Source organism: Solanum lycopersicum, chromosome 2, assembly GCF_036512215.1.
Source record: "Solanum lycopersicum chromosome 2, SLM_r2.1".
Taxonomy (NCBI): Eukaryota; Viridiplantae; Streptophyta; class Magnoliopsida; order Solanales; family Solanaceae; genus Solanum; species Solanum lycopersicum.
Window position 1 is genome coordinate 33599586 of NC_090801.1, and position 25081 is coordinate 33624666.

Genomic DNA, 25081 nt, shown 5'->3' on the forward strand with positions numbered 1-25081 from the left:
CTTCTGAGGAACTAAAGAGCCACTCGGTGGACCACCAAATGATCTTGGAGATCACCAGGACCTCCTTTCTTCAACTTATTCAGCTTTTTCATTCCATTTTGTCTGACAGGGTCCTTGCCTTGGTTATTTACTTTTTTATCTGCAATTTAACATTAAAATCTAAGTTTGGAGCACAAAATAGGCATCAAGAACACTAACATTATGTATAACAAGCCCTAAATGAGTCAAAATCATAGACTCATCAAGAAAGGAACAAACAGCGAAGGATTATGAGAGTGATGAGATTATGGCTAATATGATGAGACAACTTGACTTGTTATCCAAACATGTTACGGGAGGTGGACTTAAATTGGTAAACACAATTTCTACAAGCAATGTACAGTGTCGAGTGATGCTATGTTTAAAGATTTATACAATGAAAAAGTGAAATACTTGAGGAACTAAATAGGGGGTTCTCATTCGAACTATTCGAGAACAAAGGTTGGAACAAGGAAAGTGATCATGGCTAGAAAGATTGGAGAGATCAAGGTGGTAATTGGACAGATTTTGAAGCTGAAAAGTCTTAAGTCATCTGCGGCCCCTTAAATTTGTCTCCATAATTCACTTAAACATCTCAACTACGTTTAGTACCTACTGAACACTTTTATCTATTCAAAACTTGTTCCTATTAAACATTTTTCGACAGTAAGCAAAAAAAAGTGTGTGTAATAAACTTGATGTGATGTGGCAAAATGACTAATAAGAATATAAGATATGGTATTGGGACCAACTAATTAAACACATGTTTCTAAAATAAAATAAATGCGAAGCTAACCCTACCCCAACTCCCTTTCTTCTTCATTTTCTTCATCTTCTTCCTAGCAAAATTTTCTTTCTCAAACAACAAAATTCATTTTCTTTGGTAATTTCTTATATAATAATTGTTTATATTATTACGTTAGATGGAGATATATTCAAAGAAACTAATACAAGAGTGATGAAGAAAGTGAGTATGTTTATAATCTTGAAATCAATAGTAAAGAGAAATCAAGAGGACCTAAATTAGTTTAATCGAATCAATCTGATTTTATTTTTGACATATTTAGTGGGTGTACATTTTAATTTTAATGGTAATATATGAGGGTGACCAAGATGGACGTGATCGACTAACTTTTTTCAACCCAATGTTCTTTCTTCTTTTTTCCTCCAAATTCAATTAGTTCATTCAATTTTAATTTTTTAATATTGAAAAGAAATAGAATACAAAAAGAAAAGAAAAATAATGGAGTGTAGTGGTCTTCTTGGAGAAGATGACTTAAAGGGGGTGGGGTGGGGACTCTTTTTTTTTTTGGTTTTTATGAATATGAAAGGGTAAAAAAATACCCTAAAGCTATTCGAAAAGGCTTATATATACACCTCATCCACTAACAGATTTTTCTTAAAATAGTTTTACGCGTGGAAAATTTTTACTTGTTGAAATAAAAACCCCACCTCGCATGTATAAACATCTAGATTTTATGGATAATTTGGATAGAAAGTTGGGTCATGTGACGGGTTAAATAAAGGGGTGAAGGTGGATCATCAGGTAACTTCAACTACAATTTGATAGTTCATCCTCCCAACGAAATCATCAGTTCTCTTGTTCAATTCATTGAACTCTGCTTCTGCACCACCAAATTTAAAATTCTTTATGTAACACTTCAAAAATCCAAGACGTATTCTAGAGAATAACATAAGTGTCATAAGGAGACGGAAATCCATGAAGTCCGAAAAGTAGTTCAAGGAGGTACTAGCGTGTCTTAGCCTATTTGACTATCTTTTAGGAGATGGAAATCCATGAAAATTGGTGGAAGGGTAGCTAACATGTGTTTAAATTGATTTTATGGTTTAAACATCTGGGGAATACTCACCAATAAAAACCAAGTTCCCTTAAGGAGGACCCTTGCACTTTGGAGTCAACACTGCCTGGGCAGTGTGTACCCACGAGATGCAATCGATGGTTCGAGTGTGGATCGACGAGGCATCGTTTCCAACCGTCATACAAAACTTAGAAAAATTGTTTTAGCCCTCGCCTACACAAGTATCTGACAAGAACCACGGGTGTGCAGTACGGAGGAGGGCTGGTCCATTGATTGACCCACGGTCTGTCGATCGTAGTGTTAACTGTGACACTTTATTTTCCTAACGTTTTACGTTAGGTATTAGATAATAAATTAAGGTGTTTGGTGGTTAGTTATGGGATTAGGGTAGCCTAATTAGTTTAATTAACCCCTCATATAAAGACCCCAACCCCATAAGTCTAATTACAACTCTCAAAACAAAACTCTCTTCTTTCACTCTCTATTGGAATACACCGTTGAAGATAAGGCAGGGGAGGGATTTGGTGGATGTAAAGGGATGATTTCACCATAAATTCTTCATCAAACGTTGAGGTATGTGATTTAGTTCACCTTCAATACCTCTTTCCTCAAAGGGTTCCTTCAAAGTATTTTCAAAAAGTTGAGTTTTCATGTTGGTCTTTCTCAATCTTGAAAATTATGTGATGAATTGGTTTTTTTATGTTTTATATTGGATAATATGAATATATTTTATTTTATTCTAACTTAATTATTATATATGTTAATGTTTTTGTCTAGTTTAAAGAAGATGACCCTTAACCCTTAACCCTAGGCTCTATCTTGATATGAATTAGGTTGTATCTGATTCAATTGACTTGGTTATTGGTTGAATTACTATTAGATTATGTTGTTACATCAATCAAATTAGAGTGATTTTTAATCTTTCATGCTCGTTATTGAGAAGATGATCGCATTGCACTAGTTAGCCTTGAAGGGAGCCTTAGGAGGATGTTCTTATGTAAAATTATGCTTATAATGCTATATGGAATTCATATGATGAACTTGCACATTGTTGATATTATATTTTTATTAGTTCACTTATAAGTATGTTGGTTTATATTGTTAAAGTAAGATGATAATACCTAAATTCCATGTTATGTGAAGTAGGATGTTAGTCATTATTCTTGTTGAGATACTTGATTGAGTAAGGTTATGGGGCTTTGCTTGGTCATTGCACTTGTTGACTTGATAGGGGTTCATGGGTAATTGACTTGTTTTGGGTATGTGGAAAGGTACTCTTATTCATTCTTATTGTTAATATGAATTGATGATAGATTTACTTGGATATGTATTCAATTATATGATAAAAATGTTTACTTGACTAGTTTTGATGTTGTTGATCTTGTAATATAAATGCCTATAACTTAATGAATATGCAATATTGATTGGTATGGTCTAGTTGAATGTGCATAAAGGTTTTAAATGAAAAACGCATGCTTTATGAAATGTCCCTTTTTCTTAGCATGTTTTTCATGTATGTGTGCATATGGTCTCATACTTAGCACAAGTGGTGGACTAATCCCTTTTCTTCCTTTTCCCCAACATTTTAGGTTTCGGTCATTATAGTGCTTTGAAGGCGACTTGAAGAAGGCTTGGATATTTTATTCAACGAAGTAGAGTAGGTCCTTATTTTCCGAGGGCAATGCCACTATCTAGCTTATGGAGTTTGTTTTTTAGTTAAAGACTTCTATGGCTTTTTCTTTCCATTTAGTATGAAATATTTTATATCCCATGTGAGGCAATTTTACTTGATGTATGGGTTATACCCAAGTTCTTACAATCTTATTAGATTGTTATGAGATGAGACGACTATTATGACTATTATGTCTAAGTTATACTTTATATACTTATGTGCAATAAAAGTAGAAGACTAAGTAATCTTCCTATACAAAGGGTCTATGTATACTAGATATATATATATATATATATTATGTGTATCTATAGGTCTATGTAAACCTCCAATTAGGAGTAACGAAAAGTTCTAAATTTTCCGCTAAATTTGACCTATGAATGTAATGATGTAAGCTAATAGGCTAGTCTTAGTCCTCGAAGAGGACGACGATGGCGGTTACGTCTAGGGGGTAAACTAGGATGTGACAAACTTGGTATCAGAGATGAGGTTGAATTATCTTAGAGTCGATATCTCTTTCAACCATGTCTATGTGAGTTTGTATTCATAATTGTGATGCGCACCACACTTAAGGATAGGAACCTACTTGATGCCTAGGAAACTCTCACTTTCTTGAAAATCCAATATCGTGCCATTAGAGTATAGTTATGGTGTGCTTTTTCGTATAATCCTCTTGTTCTAATTATAGGAAATAAACACTCGAACTAATGCGGCACGAAGGCTTGAAGAGGAGATTGCCAATGCGGGAGCTCGTCCCAGTGGTGATCAAGTTCCTCCTCTTTATAAAGGTGAGAATGATGACCAAGCTTTGGTCAACCCTCCACCTTTGACGGATGGAGACATAAGGGCTTCCCTAATCCAATTATCCCAAGCCGTTACTACTCAAGCCCAAGCTATGACGGCCCAAGCTAACAGGGAGGTTGTACCCCGTTCAAATCAACAAGTTGCTACCATGGCCTCCCATTTAAGGGACTTCACTAGGATGAGCCCTCCTACTTTCTATGAGTCTAAGTTTTATGCAAACCTCCATGAGTTCATTGATGAGAGGTAGCCGAGTTATCCACTTATCAACTCAAGGATGTGGCTAAAACATGGTATGTCCAATGGAGGGATAATAGACCATTAAGAGGTGGTCTGGTGACTTGGGAGATCTTCAAGAAGGCTTTTCTTGATCGGTTCTTTCCTAGGGAGATGAGGGAATCTAAAGTGGTGGAGTTCATCAACCTTCGCCAAGGAGGTATGAGTGTTCATGAATACTCCTTGAAATTCACTAAATTGTCAAAATATGATCCTTCTTTACTTTCCGATCCTAGAGATAAAATGAGCTGCTTTGTGACGGGGGTGTCGGATAATTTGCAAGAGGAGTATGATTCAGCTATGATACATGACAACATGAACATTTCTCGTCTTATGGTTCATGCCAAACATGTGGTAGAGGCAAGGGCTAAGAGGAAGAGTAGAGATACTAAAAAGGCAAGATATTTTGATGGAGGTTCTTCACAGAATAGGCTTGAGATACAGGACAAGCCTAGATTTATGAATCGGGATTCTAATAAAGTTAATTCAAAGTTACCTAAGGATAGTGGTTATAGGGTGGTTAAACCTAAGCGTAAGTAGGGAAAAGGTGCTAGTTCACTAACCGAGAAGCCAACTTGTGGAAAGTGTGGCAAGAATCACTATGGTGATTGCCTTAAGGGGGCGGACAATTGTTTTGGTTATGGTAAAAGTGGGCACAAGGTTAGGGATTTCCCTAATGTGAGGGCTCAAGACAAGGGTAGTGGTCAAGCTCAATCAAGTGGTTCAAATGAGGCTCCAAAGAAGAACCACTTCTATGCTCTCCGATCTAGGGGTGAGCAAGAGACTTCTCCAAATGTGGTGACCGTATGTTGAAAGTCTACTCTAATGATGTATATGCCTTACTTGATGACGGTGCTACTTTATTATTTTATGCCCCTCTAGTAGCCAAGAAGTTTGACATTTTGCCCGATATTTTGCATGAACATTTAAAAGTGTCTACTCGGGTGGGTGAGTCGGTTGTTGCAAGGGTCTATAGAAATTGTTCTATAATGTTTCCCAATATAGTTTCATATGTTGAACTAGTAGAACTTGATATGCTTGATTTTGATATTATTTTGTGCATGGATCGGTTACATGTTTGCTTTGCCTCTATTGATTTTAGAACAAGGGTGGTGAAGTTTAACTTTCTAAAAGAACCCGTCGTAGAGTAGAAGGGGGGAAATTCTATTCCTACAGATCGTATCATCTCTTGTCTGAAAGCATGCCAAATGATCCCTAAAGATTGTATATACCATATTGTAAGAGTCCAAGATCTAGACTCCGAAATTTCTCCCATATAGTCAGTCCCCGTAGTAAGTATATTTCCGGAGGTCTTTCCTAATGATCTTCTCGATATTTCTCCCGAACGGGAAAAGATTTTTGTATCAATTTGCTACGGGATACGAATCCCATTTCAATTCATCCTTATCGGATAGCTCCGTCAGTATTGAAAGAGTTGAAGGCTCAAATTTAAGATTTACTAGACAAAGGCTTCATTAGACCTAGTATTTCTCCATGGAGTGCTCCGCTTTTGTTTGTAAAAAAGGATGAGTCATTAAGAATGTGTATTGATTACTGCCAACTCAATGAAGTCACTATTATGAACAAGTATCCTCTCCCTCGGATTGACAACTTGTTTGATCAACTTCAAGGGGAAATCTACTTTTCTAAGATTGACTTGAGTCGGGGTATAACCAACTTAGGGTGAGAGGTGAGGATATACCAAAGACGGCATTTTAGACTAGATATGGTCAGTATGAGTTCCTAGTAATGTCCTTTGGTCTCGCAAATGCCCTGGAGGCATTATGAATCTCATGAATAGGGTGTTTCAAAGTTACCTAGATTCATTTGTCATTGTCTTCATTGACGAGATCTTGGTATATTCAAAAAATAAGGGTGATCGCATGAACCATTTGAGGGTGGTGTTGCAAGTACTGAAAGAACATCAATTATTTTCCAACTACAGCAAATATGAGTTTTGGTTGAGGTCCGTGACATTTCTTGGTCATATCATCTCTAGTGAGGGAGTTGAGGCTGATCCAAGGAAAATGAAATCGGTAAAAAATTGGCCTAGACCATTGACTCAAACCGACATTAGGAGTTTCTTGGGTTTAGCGAGTTATTATCGAAGGTTTGTGGATAGTTTTGCGTTCATTGCATCTCTCTTGACTACTTTGACCCAAAAGTGCAAGAAACTACCTCTCTAGTATTGACTTTACCAGAGGGTACAAAGGGTTTTGTTGTATATTGTGACGCACGAATTAGCGGTCGTGGTATTTGCCTTGAAAATATGGAGGCGTTACTTGTATTGTGTCCATGTTGATGTGTATACCGACCTGTAAGAGTCTCCTATATGTTTTTACCCAAAAAGAGTTGAATCTCCAACAAAGAAGGTGGTTAGAATTGTTGAAAGAATACGTCATGAGTGTCCTCTATCACCCCGGCAAGGCCAATGTGGTTGCGGATGCTCTAAATCATATGACTATGGGTAGTATGTCTCACATAGATGAAGCCAAGAAAGACCTAATGAAGGATGTTCATAGGTTGGCTATGTTGGGTGTGAGGTTGGAAGATTCCTCAAATGGTGGTTTCATGGTCCATCATAACTGCGAGTCATCATTGGTAGTTGAGGTAAATTCCAAATAACACCTTGATAAACCATTGATGGAGTTGAAGGAATCGTTCCTTGGCAAGCTTAATGAGGCAATCTCCTTAGGCGGGCTGGTATTTTGAGGTACCAAGGAAGATTGTGTATTCCCAAGGTAGATGAGTTGAGAAACCGGATCATTGAGGAAGCCCATTAGTCCCACTTCTTCATGCATCTGGTTTCGATAAAAATGTAGCATGACCTTAGGGAAATATATTAGCGGGAAGGTTTGTAGAAGGACATAGCGGAGTTTGTTGCTAAGTGTCCAAATTGCCAATAAGTGAAAGACGAACATCAAAAGTCGGGTGGCTTACTACAAGAAATCCAAGTTCCTACTTGAAAGTGGGAAGACATCAATATGGATTTTGTAGTGGGTTTGCCTCGGACTCAAAGTCAATATGACTCTATATGGGTGGGGTAGATAGGTCGACCAAGTCCACTCACTTTATTCCCATCAAGTCTATTTATTACGCAGAAGATTATGCTAGGATCTTCATAGATGAGATTGTGTGTTGCCATGATATTCCATTATCAATCATATCGGATTAGGGTGCAAAATTCACATCTAGGTTTTGGAGGCATTCCAAGAAAGGTTGAATACTAAGATGAAGTTGAGTACCATTTTTCATCCCCAAACGGATGATCAAGCAAAGCGTACTATTCAAACCCTTGAGGATATGCTTAGGGATTGTATTAGTGATTTCAAGGGAAATTGGTATAAGCATTTGCCTTTGGTGGAGTTCGCTTATAATAATAGTTTTCACTCATCCATATCCATGGCTCCCTATGAAGCCTTGTATGGTAGGAGGTTTAGGTCTCCTATTGGATGGTTTGAAGTGGGCGAGCCTTCACTTCTTGGTCCCGATTTGATTTATAAGACTTTGAAGAAAGTTCATATCATAAGGAACCGGTTGCAAACGTCCTATAGTCGGCAAAAGTCTTATGCCGATCATAGGAGAAGGGATTTGGAGTTTGAAGAAGGTGATAAGGTGTATTTGAAAATTTCACCTATGAAAGGGGTGGTGAGATTTATCAAGAAGGGAAGTTGAGTCCTCGTTATGTGGGTCCTTATGAAATCTTGCAAAGGGTTTGTAAGGTGGCTTATGAATTGAAACTTCCTAGTCAATTGGCTTTAGTTCATCCGGTTTTCCATGTTTCGATGCTTAAAAAGTGTATTGATGATCTCGAGTATATTCTTCCTATTGAGGGTCTTGGTGTGAAGGATAACCTCTCTTATGAGGAAGTTTCGGTTCAAATTCTTGATAGGCAAGTCAAGAAGTTAAGAAATAAAGAGGTGGCTTCCGTAAAGGTGTTCTGAAAGAATCGCCTAGTTGAGGGTGTAACATAGGAGGCTGAGGACGACATGAAGTCCTTTTTCCCTTATCTATTTGATAACTAAGGTTTGTAGTTCTTACTAATAATGACTAAATATTGAAGTTGCTTTGATTTTGGTGTAGTCTAGCAAAATGTTCATTTTTGAATAGCTTTACAGTGACTTAAAGTGAAGTTGTGCATTTGAACTTGGAATTTTGCTCTTTGTCTTATTTTGAGTTATATCGTGTATTTTTGTATGGTGAGTCTTTATGGAATAGTAAATGGTAAAATTGAACTTTGACATAATTGACTCATAAATGTTATGTTGAGCTCTTGTTGTTGTGAGAAGGATATTCCTCATAATGTAATTTTAAGCCTTATGTGTCGTAATTGATGTTTTTAATTGCCTCGTGTAATAGATACAGTTGATGTTGTTATGTATTGTTGTTGGTTGGTCTGCTAGTCTTGAGTCTATTCCTTCCTTCTAAAGATTTTTAGTGTCATTCAGGGATGAATGTTCCTATGGGGGGATAATGTAACAATTTGAAAATCCAAGACGTGTTCTAGAGCCTAACATAAGTGTCATAAGGTATAGACACTGTTTTAAGGTCTATTTCAATGAATATAGGTCATTTATGAAGTCTAGGAAACAAAACATCCAAGAGCATCCATGACGTACGGAAAGTAGTTCAAGGAGGTACTAGCGAGCCTTAGCCTATTTGACTAGATTTTAGGAGTTGAAAATCCATAAATATTGGTGGAAGGGTAGGTAACATGTGTGTAAGTTAATTCATGGTCGAAACGTACGGGTACAACTCCCCAAGGACCAACCAAGGGCCCTAGAGGAGGACCCTTGCACGTTGGAGTCAACATTGCGTGGAAAATGTGCACCCACGAGATGCAATTGACGGTACGAGTGTGGATCGATTGGGCATAATTGACAACCATCTTCCAACACTTAGAAAATTCTTGAATCCCTCGCCTGCAACAAGTCTCTAACAAAAACCATGGATGTGCAGCACGGAGGAGGGTTGGTTGGTCGACTGACCCACCATCCGTCGATCGTGGTGTCATCTGTGAGACTGAATTTTCCTTCACATTTTAAGTAAAGTCTTAGCTAATTAAGTAAGGTGTTTGGTGGTTATTAGGTGATTAGTTAATCCTAATTAAGTTAATTAACCTCTCATATAAAGACCCCAACCCCATTAGTCTAATTACAACTCTCAAAACAAAACTTTCTTCCTTCTCTCTTCTTTCTCTCTCTATCGGAAGACACCATTGAAGATAAGCTAGGGGAGGTATTTGGGGTATGTAAAGGTATGATTTCACCATCAATTCTTCAACAAACTTTGAGGTATGGGATCTAATTCACCTTCGAGACCTCTTTCCTCAAAGGGTTCCTTCAAAGTATTTTAAAAAAGTTGAGTTTTCATGTGGGTCTTTCTAAATCTCGAAAATTATGTGATGAATTTTTTTTTATGTTTTATATTGGATAATATGAAAATATTTATATGTATTTTAACTTAATTATGATATATGTTGATGTTTTGGGCTAGTTTGTAGAAGATGACCCTTAACCCTAGGTTTGATCTTGATATGAATCAGGTTGTATCTGGTTCAATTGATTTGTTTATTGGTTGAATTAATGTTATATTATGTTTTTACATCAATCAAATTAGAGTGATTTTTAATCTTTCATGCTAGTTCTTGAGAAGATGTTCTAGGTTAGGAAGTATGTTGTGAATTGACCTAAGTATCTTGTCTTAAGGTATGATCTAGTGTTGAATTTTAATTTAGTGATTATTCTAGCCTTGTTATAATTTTAATTATTGACTTATAATGATGTATACCCAAATTGGGTTGAATTTAGGGGTAAGACCTTAATAATGAACTATGAAGGAGACTTTGTAAGTCTTATGATCTCTATCCTTTACTTCAAATTGTGGTCAATTGTGATTAAGTCATGATGTTGCATTGGAGTATGCCTTATATTAGGATTTATAGGGTTCTATGAGGTTTAATTGAAATGTCTTGATTATAATTGTGAGGTGTTGGGTTAAGATGTAAATGTTATAAGAAGGGTGTGATTTACCAATGTGCCTTCTTATGATATGAAGATGTTAATGCGCTAACCTCACCTATATGAATTGTAATGGAAGGATTTATATTCATACAATTCTTATAGAGCTATTTATGATCAAGATTATACAAGGGGTAGACTCTATAACCTAAATTAAGCTATAATTGATAATAAAGGCTCAAAGACATTTCAAAAGGGGACTCTAGCTTAGCACCGAGTGAAATAGAAAGAGAGTGTCTCTTCCCTCATAGGGAAGGTAGGATCACTAAACTAATCTTGATATTTGATACTACAATGCATGTAGCATAAATACGTTCCTAACTATATCTCCTAGTTCTTGAACTATGTTGGCTCCATAGGAATACTAGCTAGTGGATCCATGTAGTTGCTATGTTTCATATTTTGGTACTACCTTGGAAAGTAGTACGCGTTCCTTCAATGTAGGGTTTTATGACATCGGATCCCACACTAGCTCATGTGGTATGTCGGTTAGAGCAAGATATCCTCAAAAGGTAAAATTAACTAAAGGATTGAACTTTAACTAAGATAATCTAAGGGGTCTAACTTAGTCTAGGTAGGGGTATGGGACTCTACCTAATCATTCCACTAGTTAGCCTTGAAGAAAGTCTTAGAAGGATGCTCTTATATGTGATTATGATCATAATCTATATGACATGTATGATGACTTGCACATTGTTGATACTATATGTTGATTAGTGCACTTATGAGTATGTGTTGGTTTATATTGTTAAAGTAAGATGATATGTATACCTAAATGCCATGTTATGTGAAGTAGGATGTTAGTCATGATTCTTGTTGGGATACTTGATTGAGTAAGGTTGTGGGGCTTTGCTTGGTCATTGCACTTGTTGACTTGATAGGAGTTCATGGGTTATTAACTTGCTTTGGGTATGTGGAAAGGTACTCTTGTTCATGCTTATTGTTAATATGACTTGATGATAGAGTTACTTGGATATGAATTCAATTATATGATAACCAGGTTGACTTGACTAGTTTTGATGTTGTTGGTCTTGTAATGTTAATGACTATGACTTAATGAATATGAAATATTGGTATGGTCTTGTTGATTGTAAAGGTTTTAAATAAAAAATGCATACTTTATGAAATGTCCCTTTTTCTCAGCATGTTTTTCATGTGTGCATACGGTCTCGTACTTAGTACAAGTGGCGTACTAACCCCATTTCTTCCTGTTCTCCAACACTTTAGGTTTTGGTCGTTGAAGTGCTTTGAAGGCTACTTGAAGAAGGCTTGGATCTCTTATTTAACCAAGTAGGGTAGGTCCTCATTTTCTGAGGGCGATGCCACGATCTAGCTTATGGAGTTTGCTTTTTAGTTAAAGACTTCTATGGTTCTTTCTTTCCATTTAGTATGAAACATTGTATAGCCCATGTGAGGCATTTTTACTTGATGTATGGGTTATTCCCAAGTTATTACAATTTTATTAGATGGTTATGAGATGGGATGACTATTATGACGGTAATGTCTATGTTATACTTTATATACTTATGTGCAATAAAAGTAGAATACTAAGTGATTTTCCTATACGAAAGGTCTATGTATACTCGATATATATAAGTTATGTGTATGCAGAGGTCTATGTAAACCTCCAAGTAGAAGTAGAGTTTTAAATTTTTCGCTAAATTTGACCTATGAATGTAATGTTGTAAGCTAAGAGTCTATTCTTATTCCTTGAAGAGGATGACGACGCCGGTTATGTCTAGGGGGTAAACCCGGATGTGACACTCTAATTTTTCATTCTCTATGACATTGTCGTTGGAGTCGTTTCCCCTAATTCCACTGTAACGACCATGAAGCACCCCGTAGAAGTTACCGGCGTCGTCTACCTCTTAGAGGTCTTGGACAAGTCTCTTAGCATTCATTCATCACATTTTCATAAAATTAGGGGAAAATTTAGAACTTTTCATAGCATAACATAATGCTAGAATATCACTTCATTTATAAAATCATGAGTACATAGTTTAGACACTAAGTCTCCTATTGTCATCTTAGACTCAACACTAATAGCATAGAATAGGGACACGGCCCTTAACAACAACAATGAATTGTCTAAACTATTTCATGAACTTGAATAACATCTTAACATGAAGTTCTGTGAATCATAAAGACACAGTTTAACTTGGGAATAGGTATCCAAGCTCTTCATTCTAGGAAATATCATGTAGCCATTACCACCTAAACTTTGTGTAAAAACATAAACAAGAAAGGAATTAATATAAGAATGCACTAAGTATGATAACCAAGCAAAAACATGAGTTAAAGATGACACTTAGTCAGAATTCATGCATCATGTTTTTATAGTAAAACCTCATGAGCATTGGTACAATAAGCACAATATAGTTCACATACATCCTATAAATGTGAATATCACTCATAACAATACTTAAAGTCATTTTATAACATTTAAGGCACATTCATTAAGGCATAATCTGCATAAAGAACCATCACCTAAGACAACCTCCAAATCTCGCTAGTGCAATGTACAAGTAGCATCCCGTAATACTACTCACACCAAGTGATCCTAGGAAGACACCCTAGACTTAGGCACATTTCGTTCAACAACATACCACATATGCATTTAACCCTAGATATAAGACCAACATACTGTAATTAATGGTCACATAATAACTCTTTAATTTATTTCATCTTATTCATATCTCATTTAATTCATATCATAAGTAACCACCCTCACAACCCTTTCACAAGCTTACTTGTGCAATGTACACATGGAGTCCCACATCCCCACATATACCAAGAAAACTCATTTAAAAGCCATAGTGTAGTTCACATGCATCATCACAATTCATGTCTTGACATAAGTAAAGTCAACCTTGACATACATTTATATTTACATGCATGAACCATAACCCTTATTTCATTAAGGAACCTCATTATAACTCCCTTTAGAGTCCATTGTGTGATCTATAAGTAGGGTAAATAGCCCTACCTACACTAAGTAGTACTTCATGGAATCATGACTAATATTAATAATCTTATCTTAGTTCATTGATTAATTTTAAGGATGCTTAGCCATAACCGACATAGACCATGTGAGCTACATCGAATCCAGTGTCATATAACCCCACAACAAAAAAAAAGGTGTTCTACTTGCCAAGGTAGAACCTACATAATATCTATCTAGGTGGATCCACTAGTAATAACCTACAGGAGCACGTAGTTAAGGGATAGTGAAATTACTTCTAGATTTCGACCTACTGCATTAGCGGAGAGGCTTTCATCTTATGAGTATCACTTGAATGACCCAACCTATTGCATTAGCGGAGGGGTCTTTTCCTCATTGTACATATCCACTCGGTGCTAAGCTTAAACTCCTTCTTTAATATCTTTAAGCCTTTTATTTATGATTAGTTCATAAAATAGGCTTTAGGGACTTGCTTTCCCATACATCATATAGCTCAAAAGGAATCTAAGATGAGAATGAACTTTCATCATAGAACACATTATGTTAGAATATCCTTTCATATAATCCTAACACTCATAACATAATCTAGTTTAGAGTACAATTGGGTAAAGCCCTACAAAAGACTCACTTGCACTAGATTATCATAACATTATTCATTCATATATTCACATGTGTGCATACATACGTGAGAAAGCCTTTCACATAAACACCTCTATACAACACATGATCATACTTCATTAATCACATACTTCACATGCATAATAAGATATAAAGGTGAATATGTGAACTGCCCTTTCAATTGACACCATAAACATATCATACCCATAGTTATGCATGGAATGTGTGTGTGTGTTCATATTGGTGTTCATGATCACTTAAGAGCAACACCTTAGTTACTTAGGAAACCACCTTTCCAAAGATCACAACACATGTACCAGGTATCCCTTAAGTCATGAACAACTAACATATAGAATATTTAGGGAATCTAGACCACACATCTATATTACATCATAGGAGACAAGAGCATATTCAATCATTACAATAGAAGACTCCTAACATGCATAAGATCACATATTCATATAGTTCATGTAGTTAGGGGTCATTCTACAATGGTACTTATCACAACTAAGCATCTAGACCATACCTTACCCTTACATCAACACACACATTCTATTTCACATTATCAATTCACCTAGTTTACGATACTAGAATCACACATACCCATGATAATAATCATATCAATTAAATATACATATATTTCCCTCACTGTCATGATCACAACATGTAAATATATACAAGAATGTAAACACCGCCACCATAATTGGACCAAACCATACAATGTCATTCCAATTCTTATAGACTAGGAATTATGTCAACTTACCAATACTCCAAGCTATAATCACCATAGATCAATTCTCAAAAATTCATAATCAATTGATACATATAGAATTAGCATTGAACAATACACTACAATCTAATCACAATTGAATCATTATCTAATCAAGATCACAAAACCCACATTATAGGCTAAATTGAGAGCTTAGGCAGATCATGGGTTCTTCATGAAATTGTATTGAAATACATCTTAAAAACTGTAATTAAACATAAATCCATCCTTAAAATGACTTTGAAATCAATTTGACAATGAACCTATGGCTAGATTGAAGATAGGAATTTGACCTTAGAATCACATTGGAAAAGCTTTGAAAAAAAACTCCTTAGATGAAAGGTTAACTAAGGATCAAGTGTTACCATACCTTATAGAAGAAAATCCCACATATTTGGAGAAGAAATCACTTCAAAATTCATGTTCTAGCTTGAGCTTGACTTTGGCCTCGAATTGAGGTTTAAGAGAATTTGGAAGAGAAGAGGGTTTTGGGATTTTTTATTTCTTATTGGGTGTTGTGTTTTGACTTGGGAAAGGGGATAAATATGACTTAAAATCATTACTAACCGACTCCCAGAGTTCCCAAAATACCCCATACTTATTTGGACTTTTAGGTATATCCAACTTGACTTTAAAACGACGTAACTGGATCTGGGACATGGTTGCGCATCGCGGAGGCAGCTCCCAATTCTTCCTCACGAATTATTTGAGGCAGTGGGCTTCATAACAGTCGCGCGGAGGCAAGTTGAGTGTTAGGCGCGTAATGCGGACTGGATTCCCCATTCTGGTTCTGCCCTTTGTCTTGACATCATCTTGCCAACGTTTTGGGTCCTCCTCAAGGACCTTTGGGGTGGTCCTCGGGGAGCCGTATCCGAATGTTTTGACCCTTAACATGTTTGTTAAGATATCAAGGTCACCACTACTGTTTTTAGACTCCAAACGACACATAAAAATATGGCAAACATACAAGGACACACTAGCAGGTAAAAGACTAGTTTATGGACGTCTTGGTCTTCCCTTGACATTTGAGTTCCAAACTCTTTAAAACGGCTATCACAAGTTCTGGAACACTTAATTAACATGTTAATAACTCTTAGGACACATGGGAGGCTCTATATTATCCTATTTCATTTTGAGGATTGATACATCCACCAGTCCATCACATCTCGAGACTTACACTTTTCTTTTTCTCTTCCTCATCTTTATCATCATATCCACAAAATTCTTTTTTTACTCCATCTCACATTTTACATTTACACTAAAAGGTAAGAAATAAAAATATTTTGATCAGGAAATGTTAAATTCTTCAGCAAGAAAAAAATCATCTTTTTCTTGCTTTGATGCATAGTTTTGTTTCACTGCAGTAGAGAATGAAGAAGAAGAAGAGTAATAGGATCTTATTTGAAGATTTTAGTCCTTCGACTCTCCAACTAGAAATATGTTCGTGAAGTTTTAATCAAGAAAACGCACTTAGAACTGAGAAATAGAGAACCCAATTTGATTAAAAAATGAGTCAAAGTGAAAGATTTCTAGAAAACCGGAGAAAGTGATACCAATCGACTCTGGTGTGGGATATCACGGGCAATTGGGTCATGTAGCGGGTTAAATGAAAAGGTAAAGATTGAGTTTTAATTTCAGCAAATAGAAATTTGTCACATAATAAATAATAAAAATAAAAATAATTTAATAAAAATTTTGTTTATATTTAAGGGTAAAAATAGGCGAAAAAGGTGTAGTGGGTATTTTTAGCCAAATATAAAAATGATGGGTATATTTAATCCTTTTCGAATAATTTAAGAATATTTTTTGCCCTCTTTTATTTTAAGGATAAGTATTGATTTTTAAAATATTTTATAAAAATTAAATTATTTAAGGGAAACTTTCACATATAGTCACTTAAAAATAATTAATTACTCTCTATAGATATAGTTTGATAATTAAAATGTGTAGCTACATATTATTTGGAAGAGAGAGGCGAGCGAGACTAGGAGAGAGAGGAGAGAATCGAGAGAGAGGGAGAAAAGAGTGGAGAAAGGCGAATTGTATATGTATATTGGTTAGATAATTGTATATTATACATATGTAATTGTATATGTGGCAAGAGAGATTGGGAGAGGGAGGAGAGAAATGGGCGCAACTAGGAGAGAGAGGAGAGAGGTGAGGGAGATAGAAAGAGGCGAGCGAGAGAGAGCAGAGAGTGGGAGAGAGGTGAATTGTATATGTATGTAATTGTATATAATTGATTTATATTTTTATATATGGAAAGTGAGATTGGGAAAGGGAGGACAGAGGCGAGCGAGATTGAGAGAGGAAGGAGAGAGGCGAGCGAGAAAGGGAATAGAGTGGGAGAGAGGTGAATTCTATATGTATATAAGCTAAAAAAATTGTATATTATACATATTTATTTGTATATCCTGTCGAATTATACATATACAAACATGACTAATTATACAAACTCGAAATGAACCCACGTAATTAATGTATAATGTTAGTCATGAGTGGTAATTATAGCAAACTATAGCTATGATGAGTAATTAAATAGTACAAATTTGCTTATCCGCATAATTTTCACATTATTTAAATGTCAAAGAAGAAAAGTATGGCTGCCAAACATACCATGACACTCATTTGTCCTTTGCAAACTTATTCTTTAAAATCAATTGTATGGCTGCGAAACATGATATTCCTATTAGGAAAATGCAGACAAACACAAAAATATATATGGTAAAAGTAATGGAAATAAAATGGGAAAATAATGACACCAAGAATTTTACGTGGAAACCCTTCTAAATAAGGGAAAAAAACACCGGCCAAGAGGAGAAACTGATATTACTATAGTAAGGAATTTTACACTGTGTAGTCACGAATACAATGCTCAAAGTGACTACTATACACTCAAACGGAACAATACTCTTTTAGTTTCCACCTTACTAAAATATCGCTCACACTCTATTTTTCTTCACAGACTATTTTTCTTGTATAGTCTATGGAATACCTCACTTTGCTCTCAAAGTGGTTTTTCTCTCTAGCTTTGGTGTGTTTTACAAATGAGAAAGAATTCTCTATTTATAGAATAATAAAACCATGCCTATGTCACTAATGACATAGGTAAATATAGGAAAGTCTAAAAATGGTTGCAAATCTTACCAATTTGCCAACCACCAAATCTCTTATTTTCAACTCTAATTACTATTCCTTTTTAACAATTACTTGTAGCAAGTGAATAGAAAAAGTTGACCAAAAAATGGGATGGATTCAACAAATCTGCCCCTCCGATCCCATTCACTGGAAGGAGGTATATTCATCTTCTTTAGAGAGAGCTCATACCTACAAGTTCTCTGCTTAACTCGAACTTGTCTTTCAGTATCATCTTGGTTAGCATATCAGTAGGATTTTAACTTGTGTGAACCTTTTTGACGTAAAATGATTCACTCTCCACTTCCTCACGAATCCAATAATATCTGACGTTGATATGTTTTATTCTTGAATGGTACATGGAGTTCTTGCTTAAGTCTATTGTACTCTGGCTGTCAGAATAGACAATATACTCCATCTGATTCAAAACAAGCTCTTGAAGAAATTGATTTAGCCATATCATCTCCTTGCCGGCTTCAGTAACCGCAATATACTAAGTGTTTTATCGAAAAAAGGTGATTTTCGAAAAGAGTTGTTTTATTTTAAAGGTATTTTTGACTTTAGGAGTCGCCACTTAATTTTTAAAGAAAAATCAAGAAAACTTATTTTCTAAACAACTTAAAACAAGAAAATTGTTTGAAAATATTTTAAAGGGTTCGGGATTCATATTAGCGTCTTAGGAAGGTGTTGAAGGCACCTAAGACGCTCCGCTAACTTACGGTTTTCCGGCGATTAACTATTTGACTATTTTTATTTTTTTATTTGTGGATTTTTGAAGTTAGATTTCTCAAATAAGCTTACAAAATATTGTTGTTTTAAGATTTCATTTAAAGTTAAACCTCTTAAACTTTTAACTCTAAGCAAACTAGTGAATTTGAAACGTCTATCGCTTTAAGATTTAGTTTTAAGTTTTAAGTTTGATAAAATTGAAAGGCGTTTCGACGGGGTTTGGAGTTATCTGATCCTAAGCTAACGACATTCAAAATAAAACGTAAACAAGTAGCAAAGAGAGATAGAGAGAGAGGGATTTGGGTCCAAGTTTTCGGGTTCTGTTCGCCTTGACCGAAACTTGGACCCACCTGCTTTTGGGTTTTTAACCCATTTCTTTCTTTCGTACCTGTCCTAGTCTAAACATACAAGAATAAATACAAGGAAAGTAAAAATGACAAGGGCTTATGCCCAAAATAAATACAACTTAATAAATAAAAAAAATCTTCTAATATTCCTTCCTCGAGCTCCTTCGATCTTCATGGAGTTCGAATTTTTGCACGCCTGCTGCCAATTCATATTTTTACACCTATTTAAGGTATAACGTTTCTGTATATCAGTGTATACAGAATGTATATCAGCCTGGTTTTCGACTTTCGAGAGTTGAAAATTCATTGTCAGCAGCGTATTTTCACTGCCATCGACCCAGATTTCGGATTAGACCTCCTGTGCACATTTTGACCTGTATATCACGGTATAAACTGTGTATATGGTTGGTATACAGCTTCTCAACATCTGCAACTGTAATTTCCAGCAATTTTCCAAGTTCTGATGAACCAGAATCAAACTCCAGCAGTGCATTTTCTGCTATTCTTCCGACCTGTACACCTTTTGAGAAGGGTCTATGACTCGAAGAAGATATTCTGAGCCTTTATGGCTCGATGAGGAAGTGCAGTGAGACGGAATAGAATCCATGAGGACTCGAGAAGGGTTTCTCATGCAATAAAACATACAAAAAGATTAGCACTTAAAGCGAAAAAACTAATAGAAAGTGTCTTGAACAAGACGGAGATAAAAGATGAACTACTAATAAACATTTTGACCAAAACAGAGATATAGTAAAATAACATGAAATCGAAATTTGGGAAAAACAAAAGACTTTAAACCAATTTCAGAACTTATAACAAATAAACGATAACTGTGACATGGGATGCATGTACATACACTAGTGCATCCGTCCGACTTAAGGATGCACGCCGCCCCTGCCCAATAAACATGAAAAGCAAACACCATATGTATTTAATCGAGTCCTACTCTACACATTTTCGGAGAATTCACATTACAAAAGACATGCAGGAAATAAGATTTGAAACAGCGATAACAACGCAAAGGATAGCAACAAGACAGCTCCACACAAAAAAGAGCTATGCATTTCCTTAAGCTGTACAAGTCCAAAAAGAAGGAAGAGAAAAGAATACCTATCTAGATGAACAACATATAATCCTAAACTTAGAACAAAGAAAAATAGCAAAACAGTACCTAGGCCTTATTAAGACGAATAACAGAAAACCTCTAATCAGAATTTCACAAATTCGAATAACAAGTTCAAACACAAGAGGTTCATAAAAGAAAACTGAGCAAAATCGACAAAATATATATGTAAAGTCATTAGTCAGCATAATGGATTCGATCAACAAGGTCATCAAATCCCATAGAAATTAGACAACTCATTCCTTTCAGTCGATTTTTCAGAAAAATCTGTCAAGATTGGCATAAACAAAATCTAAACTCAACTACCCTAAAGCTAGTGGAGGAGGAGGGAAAGTTTCATTCATATTCAGCAAGCAATAACAATGCCTGACAACGACTCCATGGAACAGAACCAACTTAAGACTAATACGATAAGATTTACACTATGACAAACTTCACAACCGACATATGAGCAGCATCAGACGAGCAAACATAATAGAGCAGAATCATACCATACGATACCTTTTGAACTCGAACTAGACCCAACACATACGACATCTTACCATTACAACAAACAAATCACATACTTAACACTCAAATACTTAACAGATTGGCCAACACAGACGAGAGACCAGCAGAATCGATCAACAGCAACACGAACCACGATTCGAACTTCATAAAGAAGGTTGGTAAAAATGGAAAATATACCTGTTTCGGAGCAGCGAATGGAACTGACGAGCAGCAGACGACGACGACTTCCACACGCGAACCACGACTAGACGTTTCAATAAGAATCCGTAGTCGAGCACACTACGACGCAACAGAATGTTTATCTAGATTTTATCCGTTCCCTCTGTTCTTCAGAAACCAACAGTGAGGCGAAAGGAATTTTAAACCTCAAAATTTTTCAACCAAAAACGTCCAACCCAGAACAGGCGAACAAACAAAGTTTTCGACAAAGTTCCAACTAAATTTTCGATAAAAATCTCCAAATATCTAACGATTTTTCAACTCCGAAAATTCCAACCTAAATGCTAACAAAAGTTCCAACCAAAGATTCAGCCTTAACTTTTGACCAAATTTTCGAAAAAATGTCCCACCCTTTTCTGAAGAAGAAAAGGGGTTTTTATAGAGGAGAAGAATTAGCCCCCCTTTGAATTCGAAATTTGAAATCCCCTTTGGGTCAAACCCACAAGGCAATTGCGTGTTGGCGAGGGCGACAGCGACGTCTCGCAGACCTGCTTGACAGCGGCAAGGTATGGGTCTGTCATTCCGTCTCGTTCATGCGAAATAAAGGGGGAAGGGAGAAGAACGTGGGGTTGTTGGCGTTTTTTTCTGGGTTTGCGTCTGGAAATTCATCTGTTTTTCTGGGTTCGCGTACTGTCGAGAGGGGAAGCTCGTGTGGGGGAGACGCGGGAGAGAGGGAAGGAAAGGAGAGAGTGAGAGAGCGTGGGGAGAGACGCAATGGGGAGAGGTCGCGTCTCTTTCTGGGAATTTTCGCTGGGTTTCTTTTTTCTGAGTTCTGGGAAAATGGCGTGGGTGAGGGGAAGAAGGAAAGGGGTACTGGGTCGGGTTTGGATCGAGGAACTGGGCTGGGTCGGGTTAAAGTGAAAATAAAAGAAAGGGGCTTGGGCTGGAGCGAACGTTTGGGCTTGGGGCGGAGGGAAACGTTGGGCTGGAGTTAAAAGGAGATGGGCCTGAGGTGTAATTGGGTTGAAAGGAATTGGGTTGGGAATAAGAGTGGGCTGATGGTGGAGTGGGCCTGGGAATTAGGAATACTTAAGATACACACATATACATATATTTTATTTTCGCAAGATTTATAAAACTTATTAACTTTAAATAATTTGAAAAACTCACGAAGCTCGATAATTAATTTATACCGACGGGGGTCAAAATTGGGTGTCAACAACTGTCCCTCATTTTACTTGGGTTGATGCAAGCAACTCGAGGAAAATGAAATTGACCGAACCAATTTTGACCAACTCCACTCGCATTTTGAAAGAAGGAACCGATAAAGGGCTTAGGAATTATGGCCGAACCCTTGCAAACGGGTCTCCTACATATCTCAGGCTATATGAGAATTCAGGCTACTTGTAGTTCGATAAGCTTGATTTACCGCACGATTTCAAAGAATCAAAAGCCACCTCGACACTGAATTAAGAAGGTATCGAAATGCTCGAGAATAGAATTCGAGAGCGAATGTTGGAATACAGCCGAGTTTTCAACATTGAATCCGCCTACATATCCCTAAACCCTCGGAATCAGGCTGTGTGTAGTTCGACTCAGTCGGTGGAAAAAGGAAATCTATTATGCCAGATAACCTTCGGTTCTGGACAAGTGACAAATTAAACGAGTATGCAAAAGGAGGCTTGTAACCTCTTAGCCATGAATATGGAGCTCTTCACATTCATAGGTAAGAACTTACACGGACATAATTTCCAAAGCTCTTGGCGCATTGTCACTCAGATTGGAAACTTGCTTCCGATAAAACTAAACTTTCGGATGTGAGACAGAAACTGACAGAACTAAGAAAAAAAAACCGCGTGCTTCGAGAGGGGTGGTTCGATTGTGGTGGAAGTCGCTCCTCTGCTCGTGTCCTAAGAGTTTGACATTCCTCTTTGGACTATGTCCCAGTTCGCTGCTAAGAAAAAGTTACACGTTGTGCTGCATCCTTTTTGATGTCGTCCGCACCTGTGGTTTTTGGAGAATTCATCCTTTTGGATGCTCTCGACAAAGACTGAGATAAAACTCGTCAGCTTAAAAAATGCAATTAGGATGGGAGACAGTGTCTTTTACCATGTCGACACTTCATTGTTCTCCTCCATGTTCGACGTCAACTCGATCGGTCTGACGTCCAGCAAATAAAGCTTATGCCTTGTGTTTTGCAATATCATCTTCAATGTATTCCATACTTGATGTCGAAATAAATAAATAAATGCTGATGCGATATTGATGTCTCTTTTGTTGCTATCTTTGATGCTCTTCCTGATATTTATTTTTTCATCAAAAAAGATAAAAGATGCATGTCGAGGCCGATGGATAAATATTGCTCTTTCTTCATCCGTGTATGTCCTCTTGCGGGGCATGAATACCTTCCTGCGATACGTAAATTCCCATGAGGTATAAAATCTTCTCGCAATGCATAACTTTGACGAGGCATGAAATCTTTTCGTCATGCACAATTAATGACTCGCGATGCATGATTTTCGCGATGCATGATTTTCGCTATGCATGAATTCCAGCGAGGCATAAATTCTTCTCGCGATGTATAAATTTTGACGAGGCATGAAATCTTCTCGTCGTACATAATTGTCAGCGAGGCATAAAGTCTTCTCGCGATGCATAAATTTTGACGAGGCATAAAATCTTCTCGTCGTGCATAATTAATGACTCGCGATGCATGATTTTCGCTATGCATGAATTCCAGCGAGGCATGAATTCTTCTCGCGATGTATAAATTTTGACGAGGCATGAAATCTTCTCGTCGTACATAATTCCAGCGAGGTATAAATTCTTCTCGCGATGTATAAATTTCGATGAGGCATGAAATCTTCTCGTCATGCATAATTATTGACTCGCGATGCATGATTTCCGCGATGCATGATTTTCGCTATACATGAATTCCAGCGAGGCATAAATTCTTCTCGCGATGTATAAATTTTGACGAGGCATGAAATCTTCTCGTCATGCATAATTATTGACTCGCGATGCATGATTTCCGCGATGCATGATTCCGCGATGCATGATTCCGCTATGCATGAATTCCAGCGAGGCATAAATTCTTCTCGCGATGTATAAATTTTGACGAGGCATGAAATTTTCTCGTCATGCATAATTATTGACTCGCGATGCATGATTTCCGCGATGCATGATTTTCGCTATGCATGAATTCCAGCGAGGCATAAATTCTTCTCGCGATGTATAAATTTTGACGAGGCATGAAATCTTCTCGTCATGCATAATTATTGACTCGCGATGCATGATTTTCGCTATGCATGAATTCCAGCGAGGCATAAATTCTTCTCGCGATGTATCAATTTTGACGAGGCATGAAATCTTCTTGTCATGCATAATTATTGACTCGCAATGCATGATTTCCGCGATGCATGATTCCGCGATGCATGATTCCGCTATGCATGATTCCAGCGAGGCATAAATTCTTCTCACGATGTATAAATTTCGCGATACATGAATATTTATATCGCCCCCGTGGATAGTAACGACAAGACGACCTCCAAATAATATATCGACTTGATCGATAATGATAAAAATAATAATTGCATAGTTGTCTCTTCAGAGGTAATGCATTGTCTTGATCGACAATAATCATCTTGCTTTGATAACGCAATGCAAATAGCGTCTTCTATAGAAATCGTGAAATCTTCGCTGAGATTCCTTTTTGATTCACCTTTGAATCTGGCCAGGCACTTTGTAAATTTCATGTATTGGGGAATGGCTTGAAATAAACAAACACATTCACAAGCATCTTGGCATAAAGATATGAAATGCTTCTTGCTTTCAATAAAATCACCGGCTTTGGAGATAGTTTTCTCCTTCTCCGTATTCATCCGTCGGAAGAATTCGGCCGATTTCGAAGCAAAGCTATAAACCTGCATCCACAGAAAAATTGTCAGTTTTAAACATACTGATCTGTGTCGATCCCTTCAGTTGTTTGCTCCTTGTCTTGGTATCTCCGGTTGATTTCCAGATTTCTTGACTCTTGATAGATAAGAAAATATCTTATTCCAAAACAGATGAAATAGAAAAGGGAAATTTTTAAGAGAAACAAGAAATTTTTAAGAAATAGTATCT

At 36.7% G+C, this 25081-nt stretch overlaps 1 protein-coding gene across 1 annotated transcript; it reads left to right on the forward strand.

The window, feature by feature from the left end:
* Nucleotides 1-4827: 4827 nt before the first annotated feature.
* On the forward strand, nucleotides 4828-19704 carry LOC138341998 (uncharacterized). The gene is made up of 4 exons (XM_069294178.1): nucleotides 4828-5100; nucleotides 5203-5388; nucleotides 19417-19481; nucleotides 19581-19704. The coding sequence occupies exons 1-4, from the start codon at nucleotides 4828-4830 to the stop codon at nucleotides 19702-19704; spliced, it is 648 nt and encodes a 215-aa protein (XP_069150279.1).
* Nucleotides 19705-25081: the final 5377 nt, after the last annotated feature.